Raw genomic sequence first — 16,225 nt, 5'->3', positions numbered from 1 at the left:
ACATGTATTATACTAACCATGATGTAATTCATTTTATAAATATTTTTGAATTATAAACTGATTTTTAATAATAAGATCGTATTGATTGGGGAAATAAATAAGGTTTAAGAATTAAAATAGTTTTGAGAAAGAAATTCTGTTAGATATTTATAACTAGTTTGTAAATAAAAAAAAACTAACGATAATCTTAACAATAAGGCCCAATGGGCCTGCTCGCCATCATTAAAATGTACGAATCCCTCCGCACCGAAATTTGACCTGGGCCGTGGAACATAATATTTTATGTATTCATATTGTCTACATCAACGCATCTTTTGAATTTAAATCTGATCTGTTCGTTTCATACTAGCACAAATTTTAAAGAAACTGTGTCCATTGCTGACGTGAACTGAATTGATTCGGATTATAATCGTACGGTTCAGAGTTAAATTCAATCGGTACATTAATGCTGAGGAAAGAGAGTCATATTTTATGATGTGCTACCACGTATGTACAATTGTTTGCATCTATCGTTCCTCTATTGAGTAGAGGAAAATACCAGTGTTATAAAAAACGTCCGTTTAGATCGATTAATCGGCAGATTAGTCATTGGCGGTGATCAAATTGTTATGGATTTTTTTAACTAATCGGCTGATTTATTTTCGATTATGACCGATTATTCTCGATTATTTATGATTAATCGCTTGACGGTACTCTGTTCGTCTGACGACCACATAACGTTATTTACAACACTGGAAAAAACATATCCTGGGTTTGATGGTTCCACATCCTCATGTAATGCCAAGGTGACCTGACAAGTTATATGTGTCGTACAGTGACACGAGTCTGGATTCGAAGTAACTCAAAATTTGAGTTTGAATCCATTAAAATTCAGACTAATTCGATCCAACATAAAAAACACGAGTACTTTTAATATTAAAGCCAAAGTAGATCGGACGGTCCGGATGTATATTCAAAATTTAAGTTACCTTAGTGGGTCCTTATTTGATATGAATTCCAATAATCACACGGCGTTGGACTGAGGTCGTTTTATTGATTTTGACATTCTGAATGAAATGGCTTCTCGCTTAATGATATATATATATATATTTTTATTATTATTATTTAAGAAAATTGGCAGATGCTGTCAAGTTTGAATTAATTGAAAAAAAAGTTACAGATAAAATTTCTTGCCTTACCAGTCCTCACTACCGAAGACTTTAGATCACGCTATAATTGTAATTATCTACCCAGAAAAAAATTTCTCTCAGAACCAAATTTCTCTGAGTCCAAGGTCTAAACCCTCTAACCTGTTAGCAAAATTTAGACCACAGCTTTACCTCTTGTTCTATCATGTCAGCCAACAGGTACGCTGGTACCAGTTTCTCTCTGAAGATCAAAGCATTACGTTGTTTCCAAAACCAGCAAATCCACCACTTGTAGCTTATCTTGCCCTCAATTCTTACTAACACCACTGAGCAGCACCATACTTCCTGTACCGAGTCACTCGGTACCATTCAGCCGGCAACCCAGTTTCAAAGCAATCATACTTCAAATTGTAGTCGCATATATAAGAGCATTTATTTAAATAAAAGGTGAATGGCAGTTTCTAGAGGCCCATCACACAGCACACAACCCAGCACACAATTGATGTGCCTCTTATAGCATGGTCGGCAAAGGTATGGGCGCTGTGGAAACAAAGAAACAGAAGGTGGATTTTGTTTTACGGGAAAAACAAAATCACCGACTGTGTTAATAAATGAAACGAAGATGGATTTTCACAATTGGAATAACTTTGTATAGTATTGGTGGTAGAATAGGGATGAGGAACTCATGAGGATAACTACTCGTGGTGTTTTAGTATTTAGTGTAATGTATATACTATACGATGTAAACTCTTTTTTTAATCAATACATCTGTTACATCTGTTGATCGGCAATTAATTTGCCGACAACCTTCAAAACAAAAAAAAAAATAGAATTGAGGTGAATGGCTTAATGATAACAGGTGCTAATTTTGAAAAACAAAAAGTATTGTTTGGTCTGAAAAATAAGTTACTCCATGGACTCGTCTATTAATTTTGTATTTTTGGTGTTTTTTTTCCCATTCCGAACAGCTATTAATTAAAACAAAAATAAGGAAAAACTAAATAAGTATGTTTTATCTTTCATGCGTGTCAATAGCAGATGAATCGTATAACAAAGTGATTAAAATAAAAAAAAAATCGCATTATTTTATTTCACACAGATGCTCAACAAAGTAATGCAATGAGTGTGACATAAAATGTATTTTGTATGAAGAACTTCATTTATTTAAATATCTATTTTTTCAATATACATCTCATCAAACAGTTGCAAAATTATAGAAATTTCTTTCTCAATAATATAAACAAATTATAGTATATTTATTCAATTTTCATCCATATTAGAAATTGGAGAATATCAAATAATTAATGTGTATTGCACTCAGGGGCGGAACTAGAAAATTTAAATAGGGGGGCTAATCTCTAAAATGTAATATGTAAAAAGACAAAAAAAAAGGGCTAGTGGGAATTAAACCCATGACCTCACATATAACAACTAGAATTTAAACCACTATACTACAAACAAACATTTGTTAGTTTATGAGGGGTGCTAGACTATATAAAAGTTTAAAAAACTCAAAAGTTTAATTAAAATTTAATATATATAGTTAAGAATTTTAAAATTATAGGATGTCTTAGCACCCCTGGCCTATACGTAAATCTGCCCCTGATTACACTTGACTTTAAGAAATTTATTGTTGCATATTTTGAAAATTGTTTAAATTTTATGTATTGTATTTATACAAAAATTAATATAAAATAAAAGTGATATTAAGAGCAACATTCCATTAAAACAAATATTAGAAATCTACTTTTATTCTCCAAGGAATTGTTATTGGTACATTGGCTGTTAGACAAGTCTCGTCTTATATTGCGATAAGAAGATAACAAAAATATATCTACTACTCTTAACAATACTAGCAGAGAGTCACAGTTAATATGAAGCCAAAAGTGATTTATTCTTACACCTCATCTATCATTTTGATGTCGCAAGCCTCGTCGGTGTCACAAACATCATCTTTGTCAGCATCGCCTACATTGTCTGATCCCTCAATCACCACCACACTTGAGTGTAAGAAGCACTGTTGGTTGTGATCGTGGAGAGAGATAGTTAGTATAAATAATGTGATTAGAAAATGTTGTAAGATTTTAGTTATGTTTTCAATTTCATTTCAGATTGTAAGTATTTATGTATGGTTTTTCAGAGATATATAGATTATAGGGTGTAGGGCTGCAAACGAACCGAACCGAATCGAATTGGAACCCAATTCGAAATTGAAATAGATTTAAAATCTAAAAAGTCAATTCAAATTCGATTCGGTATAATTCGAACTAGTTCGATTTGATTCGAAATTAGTTCGAAATTGAAAGCTTAAAGGGAAAGAGAAAGCTTAAAGCTTAAAGAGAAATAAATATGCTGCGATTTCATGAAAGAAAAGCGATTTTAAAGCTTAAATTGAAAGCTTAAACGAATTGGGGAGGGGAGGAGACGAAGGGCCACGCGTAAACGAACTGGGCACGCAGAGAATTCAACCACGCGTAAACGAAATTGCATTGTTCCGCACGTAAATGAATTGGGCCACGCGTAAATGATAACTATTATTCTATTCATCTCTTTTTCACACCTCCGCTTCGTAAATGAAATCAATCCGCACGTAAACGAATTGGGCCTGGTTTAAACGAATCGAACTGGGCTAGATTCATGAACCACACGAATCGAATTGGGCCTGGTTTGAATTACTTTCGAATCAAATTTTTTTCGAACTTTTTTGTGCACCCCTAATAGGGTGGTACTAGTCTAGGACCTAACTGGTACTGCGAATAAGGTGTTAAGATATGTTTTTAATTTATTGATTTCACTGAAGTTTTGTACTTTAATTGGAAACATGTTGCAAGCTCTCTCTTTATAAGAGGAAAACAAAGGAAAAAAAAAACAATTTATTACTAGTTATAATGAAATTATGTGGATAAATAAATATTAACCGGAAAGTTCAGTTATGTGTTCTTTAGATGAAGATAAAATAAAAGCAAGATCAGGAGACAAAATATTACAAAATTATTAAATTCATTTGGTAATCTTTTGTCTTCTGACCAGAGAAAAGCGAATCCTCAATTAGAATTTAGATGTTTCCACTGCAAGTTGTGTTGCACAAGGTGATTTTTCAAGTAGTGATGCCAAGATGACATGGAAATGATCAATGTTGTACAATTCAAAGGCAGAGCTACTTAGATTCAATGGGAACCAATTGATCCCCATTTAATTTTAAAAATTTTATATGTATGTTTATTTTTCTAAATTATTTAGCACAAAGTCAAAATATCATAATACGGTAATATTGACTTCCATTCTTCACATAAATTTTTTATATAACTAACCTTCATAGTACAAATTTTTTTTTATATAATTGATCCTACCTATTTAACTCCATTGTTCGAAAATCTTTAACTCTACCTCTAATACAATCACACGGCTTTGTCTGGATACCGTTTCATGAATTTTGCCATTTTGTATGGAATAAGCGAGTAATGTAATTTACTGGACCTGGTATACGAGCCGCAGAGAGTGTTTTGCGAGATCGCCATTCGTTTGGTCCACGGGAGGCCGAGTATATTTTTGTTATGGAGGAAACAAAATGCCATCATACCAATTATCACAATATAAATATTTGCACATGCAGCTCAAGCATAATTATAATTTTCATGTGGACCGTGTTAGCTAGCGTGTCTGCGTGTGGTAATTTTGAAGAACAAAACGTATTTTCTGTCTGAAAAATAAATTACACCAATGACTCTTATATTGATTTTGTAATTTAGGTGTTTTTATTTTATTTTTCTATTCCGAAAGGTTGCACTATTTAAAAAAAATTAAAAGAAGGAAAACAAAATTGGTGATCTCCACATGGAACAAAAGTTCTGTACATTTTATCTTTCATGCATGTCAATTGTAGCTGAGAAAAGATAAATACTGTGACGGAAGATTAAAATAAAAACACAATAGTCGCGATTTTTTTACCCCACACGGAAGTACAACAAAGTAATGTAATAAGTGTGATACAAAATGTATTTTTTATGGAAAAGTTTCATTTCTTTTAATATATCCATTTCGTTAAATAGACATCTTATCAAGTTGCAAAATTATAGGAATTTCTTGCTTAATATTATAAACAAATCATAGTATTGCAAATTTATTCAATTTTTATCGATATTAGATATTAGAGAATACCAAATAACTTATATTACATTTGGCTTTAAGAAAATTGTTCCATTTTTTTTTTAAATTATCTATATTTTATAGTTTTCAAATTAAAATAATAATATAATTGTAACACCCCAAATTAAACCGAAGTTAGTTACTAATTGCCCTGTTCTATTCTCATTTGCATTATCAATATCAATAATGCCACCTATGCAATCGCCTATTCCGCTTGAGTTTCCAATTGAACATGAGAATAAGAAACAGTGTTCAAGAACGTGGAACAGGATTCAATATCGATCGTTCAATCCACTTGAAGATGCATACACACCGGCTTTAATTTTTGTGTGCACGGATCTTAAAGTAAAATGGACAATCTTGGAGGCCATCAAACTAATAAGTAGATATAAGTAAAATGACATTATTAGAAAACTACAACTATTTCTTTGATTGATTTATCTTTGATGATCACATGTACTTATACTAACAAATAAGCAATAAAAAAAAATTAAATTATGACTTAATTTACAAACTCCAATCAAACAATAAATAATTTAAGTTATATCTTAATTTTAGAACTCAACTATGCAAACATACATAATTTAAGCCGATTTAAGTTGAATTTAAAGTTTTTTTTAAGTTATATCTTTAACTCCAATCACGCAGTCAATGGAAAAGTTGGGAAGAGGTTATGCAATGCGCACTAACATCGTTTAGCTGATCAGTATTTTCTCTCGCCAAAACCTAGTGATGAATTGTCATGTGTCAAGTCGTTAATTTGTTGCTATGTATCAAGAAAAACATAGACAAATTGAAAAAACATCGACAAATTAAAAAGGATTGCAGGAATTTCCGAGTTATTTCATTAAAAAAAAAAATCTAAATCTTATAGCGTGAAGTAGTATTTAATTAGCTAAAGGTAAAAGGCATAAATTAGTTATTCCAATTTAAGTTGTCTTAAATTATTAAAGTAAAAATAGAACTTAAAAATTATTTTCAACTGGTGATTCCAACTTAAATTAGTTTTCCATATTCAAAACTGCCTTCTTTTCCTTGTATAATCTCTTCCTGAGCGATCTGTGCGTAACAAACACAACACATTCGCTCTTCGCTCCCAATTCCAAATCTTTGAAATCTTCTCATTCCCTCAAACAGACAAGGTTAGTGGGCTTTCTTAATTTTAATTTCTTATAAGTCGTTTGGGTGCTATATTTGCTTACACCAATCACTGGAAATTGTGAAAAGAGATCAATTTTATCCGATGTAGGAACTGGGATTTTAATTAGAATCTTGTTTCGCGGACAAACTTGTTAGAACGCTAAAAAGCTTTCATTTTTTCCTCTTCTTTCTCTCTTCATGATTGAAACCACTAATTAAGAAACCAAGAACCTTAAATGAATTAATTACGTGTTTGCCAGATCTTTTTTCTCTTAGCTATTTAGGTTTCCATGTCGCTGTAGGTTTGGGGCAATGAGGTACTGTACTTGTGGCACGTCGTCTAGATTTATGTACATTTCGTTCATAATGATCAGAATTTTATTTATTTCAGTTATGTGTCCAATTTTATTTCAGATTGTAAGTGTTATGTGTGATATCTCAGGGGATATATAGACTATAAGGTGGTACCAGTTTAGGACCTTAATGATACTGTAAATAGAGTGCTAGAAATATGTTTTTAATTTTCATCTTTTCGCTGGAAATTTGCCAGTTTGTTATTTATATTGAAAACAAGTTTCAAGCCCTCTATTTATAGAAGAAAAAAAAAAGAAAAGAAAAAGCAATTTATTGCAAGTTATAATGAAATTATGTGGATAAGTAATTATAAAGCTGATTTATTAATCAGACAAATAATAATTTGGAAAGTAAGATAGCTGGTGAATTCAGTAATTTTGTCATGAGTAGAATAACAAGCAATGATGTCAGATCCAACTTTGTCCTATTTTTTCAGTATAGGGTGATGGTGTAGCGCAGTTGTTTCGGTGAATTTGCATATTTGTTCTGTAATATATGTATTCAGTTGAACATATGTATGTGATCAAGCATATATAATATCGTGCAATTACTATGAATTTGTAATTAAATGAATATGCATGCAGCAAAAAATGAGATGATAAAATTGCATATTAACCATTACTGATTATCTTATCTTTAGCTCTTTCACTTGCTAACTTATTTTGCATTTATTGTGCTAATAAAGATGGCTCCAGGGCTAAGTACAATCATGTATCAGATAATGAGGAGAATAAGAGAACCCTTTATAATACAGGTAGCAAGATTGGAGATAGTCGACAACGCCAGTAACTTCACAAAAACTGCAAAATACATATGCCATTACGAGGAGCATTGTACGTGCACTATTTCTATATTTCATTTTATTTTGCATGGAAATGCTGGCACTGGAGCAGACATCTTTTTTGTTTGTTTTCAGAAAATTATATATATTTTTTGTTGTCTTTTTAGGTTCAGTACTTTGTCAACTGCATTTAAAATTTAGAACTTAATTACCGAAAAAAAAGCATATTCTTGACAATTTTGTGCATGATTTTGTTTTACCAGATACCAGTACAAGCCAGCAAGATCATGTTATGTTTGGGGGAAGGGGGCTGATTATATAAACTTAAAACTTCTTCTCAAGAATCAACCTTTTCAAAAGCAAATTTAGAGAGTTTGGTTGGGGTTGATTTAGTAAGTTTTAAGATATAATGGTTTTGTTTTTCTCAAGGTGGTGGGGATTTACTTGGACCTCTTTCAGTGCATAGTACATCACCAAAAATATATTTTGAGTTGAATATTAATGGTAGAGCTCTTGCTGATATATTGAGCTCAACCTTTCAAACCATCAGAACAATTTCCCTGCCAGTGGCTATGAAGCAAAGTAAAATTAGATTTATAAATATCAAGTGAGTATATTACTCATATGTAGATCAATATCCACGTTTCAGATTCTTCATTCCAAGTCCATCTAGTGGAAGAATAAGTTTATTAATAGTTAAGATCATCATTCCTGGGTGACCCAACTTGATTACGTGCTCTCATAAAATTGATTTACTACGTAATGTTTATATTGTTGTCAGAGTAATAGGATCTAAATTATTGGAATACATAATATATTTCAGTGGCTGATGCAGTAACATTTTTTCTTAGAAGACGCGGCTAAAGGTTATGTACATAATAAGTTAATAACCATGTTTTGCAATGGAATTGTTAGTTGGCACTTGAAGCCACTAAAAATAACCATGTTTTAGTGCTAACTAGTTTATTTGTAACCCTATATATGCAGGGAACATCAAAAATATTTATAGCCTTGTGGCCGGTGTTGTGGTGGGTGTAGCTGTACCTTCCATTGCCTTCATGTTCATCTGTCCCATTTGTGGAAGCACGCGCGCACAGTGCAAGGATTCATTTCCTTGTTACCAGCGACTAACTGCCCCGTATCAGAGAAAGATAACTACCCCTTACCAGAAAGTGATAACAATCTCAGTTAAAACAGAGCCGTTCTTGTAATCTCGAGATCTGAATAGTTTGGTACTTAAATTTAGTCCCGCTTTTCATCAAGTATTGTTTTAATTTGCCACTGCTAACTGCTTGTTATTAACACTTGTTCATGATATAGAGCTTTTACTGGTTACTTGTATAGACCTTGATGTCTCCAAATCCCCTTAAATTATGCTACTGTTCAATTTTATACCAAAAGTTATTAAATTTCATTTCATTTGACACAAATTGATGAACCGTAAATTTTTTTATATACACCAGAATTATTCTAAGAGGAGAGATCAAATGCACCCAAATTTTTGTGCACCCAAATACACCCTATTTTTCAAATCATTTTTCTTTATTTTCAAAGTCCGAATAGTCAATCTGAACAGTTAGATACGATTTATATATTAAGATGTGCTTGGAGACCAAATTTTACATTTTTTGAAATTTTTTTACTATTTATTAAGTCACTTTGAAAATCGCTGATTTTGTATTTTCTGGACCATTGAATCAGCGATTTTTGCAGATATTGTGAAATCATGAGGTGTAATTGAACTCTCGATTTTTTTATAATTAACAATTTTAGAAGTTTTTTCTAACCAACTGTATTACCTCTCTTTTCTCTCTTTCTGTATAAATACTATTGTTGAGTGTGTATTCACTATGATACTACAGTCAACAAGAGATAGAATGATATTCTAGAATGACATTTTAGCCGAACAATAATATACCTACACAGTTTTATATGACGGTTTGGATCTAACCTGACTTGTTCTTTATTCATTATTGTTTGCATCTCACATACCTCTGTTGAGAAAGCGTACTCTGAATTAGAAATTTAGATGGTTTCTTTTTCGAAAAGAACCCTGAAAGTTGCTGATATAAACAAATATAAATGAGGTTACATTACATGGGGTGATTTAGATGGTTTCACTGTCAATTTTGGCTCCACGGAGAGATCACAGGACCCTGCGATTCCACATCTAACGTTTCAGCTGTTTTGAGATCCGTTCAGAGAAAACAATTATTGTTGAGATTTGTACATTTTAGAATATTAAGGATACATCTGAAATTGCAGGGAGCGCTGCGATTCCTTGGAATCGCAGCAGATTTATTTCCATAAAAGTATGTCCAGCTCTCCAGTATACTCTGACCAACGAATGGTGGTCCCACAACATTCTCTAAGCAGATTGTATTTGTCATGTCTAGCGAATTAGGAAATAAATATGCTGTGATTCCAATGGAATAACAGAGTCCTGTTATTCCAATCCCAACCATTTAACTTTGTTGAGATTTATGTATGAAAAGATTTCTTCTTTGAATTCGTACATGAAAAACTTTGAATGGTTGAGATCAGAATAACAGAACTATGTTATTCCATCACAGCAGATTTATTTCCCTCAAATTTGGCAGCCTCTGCCAATTCTTCATAATAATAATAAAAAATAAAAAAAAAATAAAAAACATTGCGCTCAAAGACAATATAAACAATTAACCATAATTTTCACAAGCGAACAAAGTATGATATGATAAATTAGTAGTGCAATTTGTGTGATACAAAATGTATCTTGCATGAATCTTTTTTGTTGCTTTTAATATATATTTATTTATTTTCATATATACATCTTATCGAATTGCAAAATTATAGAGAATTGCTTGCAATATCATAAACACATGATATGAAGTATATTTTAATCAATTTATTATATAAGATATTAGTGAAAATCAAATTGATAACTATTGCATTTGAAACTAAAAAAAATATTATTATTCATTTTAAAAATGTTATAAATTTTATATTTTCTAACTTAGCCATCTATTTTTTTGGCATGCATACTGTAATACCAAGCCAACGGACAAATTTTCAATATTTTTTGTGTCGGTCTATATTATTAATTATATATCCTCATAGTTTTTTTCCTTTTCAGACTTTTTAATTATTTGTTGTTTCATATGCTAAACAAAGAATATACATAAAATATATAATAAATTTTAAAAACACCTAAATAATTTCAAATGGTAAAATAAGTAATTTCATAAATATTGAGAGTATACATAAATTTCTTCCCTTATAATGGTACATAATTCACTTATGACTGATGCGCTTTACGATAATGCAGGAATTACATGCCTAAGGCTTTCTCATCAAAAAAATAATAATAATAGAGGAATTAGGTCAAATTGTAAAGTAGTATATATACCATCGAGCCTCACAAGATAAAGATAGGCTCATGCTTAGCACTGTTAAATATTTATTCATGTGATATAAAACTCAAAATTTCATTATAAAATTTTATTATTTATTTTAAAATCTCTTCTAATGACTCTTAAAATATATTTACTACTTGGGGCATTATGTTGTAGCTTTAAAATCCTGACTTGTTCGTATTTATGGATTCTATTTTTTTTAAGGAAAATTTCTAGCGTACCCATACAAAATTTTAAATTAGTCAATTTTCTCATGAAAATACTCTTATTTAATCTTTTATTTAATTATTTTAAAAATGCAATGGACAAATATACCCTTCTCTTATTACTTTCTTCTATTGTATTCTCTTCACAAAACGAGAATGTATGACTTTCAACTGTTGCGTTAATTCTCTCAAATCGAGAACATCTGAGCGGCCACAGACCATAGATTTATCCAAACTGTTTAGGGAAACTTTAGCTCGATTCAGGTTCTTATGCTGCTTATCCAAACTGTTTAACATAATGAATATATTAAAATGTGCTTGCATATCAAATTTTATATTTTTTTGATTTTTTTTACCATTTATTAAGTATTTAACAAAATCATTATATTCAGACTATTTAATTTTTGTATTCATCTTAGTAAATAGTAAAAAAAAATTAAAAAAAGAATGTAAAATTTGATATGCAAGCACATTTTAACATATCTATCATGTTGAACGGTTTGGATCAACTGTTTGGACTTTGAAAATAAAAAGTGTAATTCGATGTCACCAAAAAAAAATATAAGTGGATCCCTCCTCTTGATATATTTCTCTTTTCGTTTCCTTAAGAGACGAGATAGGATATAAATTCACTAGTATAAATAAAGAATTAGATAGGATATAGATGGAGAATTAATTTGTTTCGAAGTCCCACTCGGAATTTTTTTTATTTATTTCTTAGTGACATCACTATTTTTATATGAAGCACGTAGATATTCTGATCCATTAATAATTTTTATTAAAAGATGAAATTTTATATTTAATATCAACCCTCCGATCAAATATTACGATTCTATACATTTTTTTTATATTATTTTTTGTGTATAGAAGTCTGTATTTATTTATACACATACTTGCCACATGTACTCGCGACATACAAATTGTATCATTTTTCTGATTGGTCCTGATTTCTTTCTATATTTAATTATTATTTAAGTATTTTTTAAAAATTAATTTGTTATGTCTTTATATCTTTCTATTCTTTTACATCATTTAAGGAATGTTATTTGTTATTTAATAAGTTATTTTGTTTGAGATTTTTTTATAAAAATATGTCAAAAAGATAAAAATTATATGTCACTTTATATGTAATTTAGAAATGTTATTTATAGATAGATGTTATTTAATATATCATTTAAAAAAAATTGTCATTTAGTCTAATTTTTTATGAAAATATATTATTTTGTATTGAGATTTGGTTTTTATTTTTATATAATATATTATGTTGCAACACACATCTACAATACTAATAAATTGTTATGGATTGTTAGACCAAGTACCGAAACAAGTTCTCCTTGCCTAGCATGAAAAGAAAATTTGTTTGGGTTTTAATTTCAAGACCAAAAGTGTTGATTTAAAATACAAGAATAGTTGAAGGGCCTGTATTTTTTGCTTTCACAGTATCTTCCTTTTTAGATATTTAATAATTTAAAATTAAACTCAATAATTATAGAATAGATAAAATTATTAGATATGAATATGTCACTTGTACACGCATATAAAATATTACAATATCAACTTTATTACGATTGACATAAAATTTTATATGGATATATTGGTGTTGGAAATTTCTAGAAATTAATTTTTAAGTCGATTTCTGATGTTACTTATTTCATACATAGGTAATTTCAAATCTTTGTTGAGTCAATTCGTAACAAGATCCAGAGAGGATTATATTTGTACTAAAATTCTATTAACTAAACATAAAATGAGTTAGTTATAACTTATAAGACGAGAATATGCAACAAAGGAGGCAAAAAGAAGAAAAAGGTAATACAAAAATAGAAAAAGAAAAAAGGAAAAGTCAGTGTACAATTAATGAATGTCTAATAAGTCGATATTTTTATCTATAACATAATAGTAATTTCAAAAATTATGTATTAAATTTAAAAAATATACTAAGTTTATAGTATATAATTTATTAAAATTGAGTTTTTTTTTAAAAGTTGTTAGTGGTTTGTTGGTTTGTGTTTAAAATTGTTGGTTTTTTATTTACATAAATGACATCATTTTGTTGTTTTATCTAGAATTGAAAAAAAAAATCATAAAATGCTGCAAAAATAATTTGAGCTCGAGGCCTTCAAATTTAAGGTCAGATGCTCTTCTAATATACTATATAATTATATCTGTTTAAAACAAACTCGACGATAATAAATTTTGTAATTAGGCTGTTGATTTTACCATCTATTATGAATTTTTGATATTTTTGCCCATATTAAAAAAATGGTAGTATGGGTGAAATTCTTTGTTTTTTCTTTGTGTGTGTGTGTGTGTGTTATACTTAAAAAATCAAGTCCGCATCATCTGCATTAACTCAAAAGAGCATTTTTTTGAGTTAACACATCTCGGTCATCTGATTTTAAACATAATCAATCCGACTATAGTCTATAATTTAGGAGTCCTTTGATATTAGTGTGGATCTAGTTTGTATGAATTTTAAAATTGATTGGACGGTCCAGATGCATTAACTCAAGATATTTTTTTTTTTTAGTTAATGCAGAGGAAACGGATTCTTAAAATTTAACCAGCATATCTTGGACCAGTGAGGCCATAGCGTGTCAGTTAAACAAACAAATTTGAAGCAAATCATAGCTACGCTCCAGATTTAATGTCCATCTATACTTCCGGTAAAATATTTTTTAAAGCAAGAGAAAAGAAGAAAAAAATGATAATGTTTGTAATGAAAATTTGAATCAACGGTTAAAAAATTAGATAAAAATAAATATAGAATCATATCATTTATATTGGACCATAAATAAAACCATACATCGGAAGTATAGATTTATATCATTTATATGATTTATATATATTTATAAATTATTTTATTGGATAATGGATACAAAATACTTTTTATTCTTATCCGTTGTATAAATGAGAGAAATATCCACTTGGCAGCTGCTGCCACTGCCAGGCTTTAAAAAAATAAAAAATAAAAAATAAAAAATAATAAAAAATATGAAAGAAATATCTTTGGCCGAGCACTCACAGACTGACGGAGTGACGGGACGATAACTATCCGTTATAGAAAAAAATTTGATAACCTAGCGAAAAAGAATTATCATCCACAGCCGTCAGCCGCCACAGAACAAAATTGCAAATTGGTAAAAAATCCTTCAATCCACTGCCTACGGCCTTACAATCTCAGTTACCATGTCTCTCTGTCTCTGCTATCATTTCATCCACAGCTGCACAACCGCCACAGAATAAAATTGCAAATTGGTAAAAAATCCTTCAATCCACCGCCTACGCCCTCCGGCTTTACAAGCTCAGCTACCATGTCTATGTCTCTGTGTCTGTTTCAGGGGAGAATCCATTGCCTCCGTCTATCTCTTCCCCTCAATCGGAGTACAGCATTTGCCACCTCCAATAATGCTCTCACTCAAGCTTCACCCCCAAATCCCCACTTTGCTGTAGAATACCTCGTTCAATCATGCGGTCTTTCTTCTGACGAGGCACAAAGAGCATCCAAGCATATCCAACACCTCAAATCCTTCGATAAGCCTGACGCAGCGCTACGCTTCATGAGAGAGATCGGCTTAAGTGAATCGGTCATCAGAGCTGCTGTTTTCCGGGACTCTCACATCCTTTGCTCTCATGTCGAGAAGAAAATGAGACCAAGCGTCGCATGTTTAAAAGAGCTCGGCTTCTCCATGGAAGAGATCTCAGGTATCATTTTCTTTTGGCCTCGTCTGCTTCGGTGCAATATTGCCACAAAGCTTGACTCCTGGTTGGGGATTCTCGGTTCGGTAGAGTATTTGTCGGCGATCCTTAAAAGGCAGCCAAGAGTCATTTCAAGCAGCTTCGAAAAAGTTATCATGCCCAATTTCTCTTTTCTTCAAGAGCAATGTGGTTTATCTGTTCGTCAAATTGTACGGCTGATACTTACATGTCCTAGATTGATGACATCTAGGCCTGAAATTTTGAAGATGAAAGTTGAGGAGGCAGAGCAGTTAGGTGTTTCTCGTTCAACCGGAACTTTTGTGGATGCATTGAATAATGTGTACTTTCTGAGCCAAAGCACCATAGATGCAAAGCTGAATTTCTTAAGAAATCTCGGATTTTCACATGAGGAGGCAACACTTATGATTAGTAAAGCCCCCCCTTTGTTGAGTAGATCAGAGAAGACAATTGGCAGAACAATGGAGTTTCTGATAAATGAAGCGGGTTGTAATAAGAATGATTTGGTCCGAAATCCTTGTCTGCTTATGTACAGCTTGAAAAATAGGCTGATACCTCGGTGCATTGTTAGAAAGCTTCTGATGTCGAAAGAACTCCCCGTGGCACATAGAGCTTTACCTACTTTTATGAATCCAACAGAGACGAATTTTGTGGAGAAATTTATTTTGCCATATGAACATGTTATTCCTGGACTCCACCAAGCATATGCAGATGCTTTTCATGGAAAAATTGTGGAGATTGAATAATGCTTTAAGAGAATCTCAAGTTGATATTTTTGCTGGTTTTAGATTTTATTTTTCTAAATCTTGGCTAGAGGCGGCCAAGGGTTAGACTTTACTTCATTAAGTTCGTCATTCTCTCTCTCTCTCGGTCTTCATCTTAAGTTAGCCTACTTTGTAATTGTTTTTTTTTTTTTTTTGAGGAAAAACAAGGGTCATGCTCTTCTTTCATTGATTAAAAAGACAGTTGCAGCTCAGGACATCTGAGCCTGAAAAGTAAATTAAAACTAAGTAAGGCTAAATCCTGAAAAAAAAAAAACTAAACAAAAAGAAAATTAAATCCACATCTGTGGTCTCCAACTGTGCTGGTGAGCTCTCCTTCACACCAAGCTATATCTACATTGCACTTGGAGAATGAGGGCAATAGAAATGTGCTCCAGTGTCAGCACATACCTCCTGTCAGCGTACCAGTATGCTATTCTCTCATTTCAGCATACCAGTTCAGTGTCCGATGTCCTCCTGTCAGCGTACCAGGTCTGAACGGTATGCTATGCCCTTGTGTAAACGTATCAGTTCATCTGTACCAGTCCGTTGTTCTACAAGCACGTGAGCATCGTACCAGTCTTTTTTCTGTATCAGT

General features: G+C 31.4%; 1 protein-coding gene across 1 annotated transcript; it reads left to right on the top strand.

Annotated features, from left to right (window-relative positions):
- The first annotated feature begins 14,350 nt into the window (after positions 1-14,350).
- LOC144552412 (transcription termination factor MTERF8, chloroplastic-like) lies at positions 14,351-15,881 on the top strand. The gene has a single exon (XM_078300414.1). The coding sequence runs from the start codon at positions 14,464-14,466 to the stop codon at positions 15,610-15,612; it is 1,149 nt and encodes a 382-aa protein (XP_078156540.1). The 5' UTR covers positions 14,351-14,463; the 3' UTR covers positions 15,613-15,881.
- Positions 15,882-16,225: the final 344 nt, after the last annotated feature.

This window comes from Carex rostrata, chromosome 4 (assembly GCF_964058835.1).
Source record: "Carex rostrata chromosome 4, lpCarRost1.2, whole genome shotgun sequence".
Classification (NCBI taxonomy): Eukaryota; Viridiplantae; Streptophyta; class Magnoliopsida; order Poales; family Cyperaceae; genus Carex; species Carex rostrata.
The sequence above is the reverse complement of the archived record's forward strand: the minus strand, read 5'-3'. Positions and strand labels throughout refer to the sequence as shown.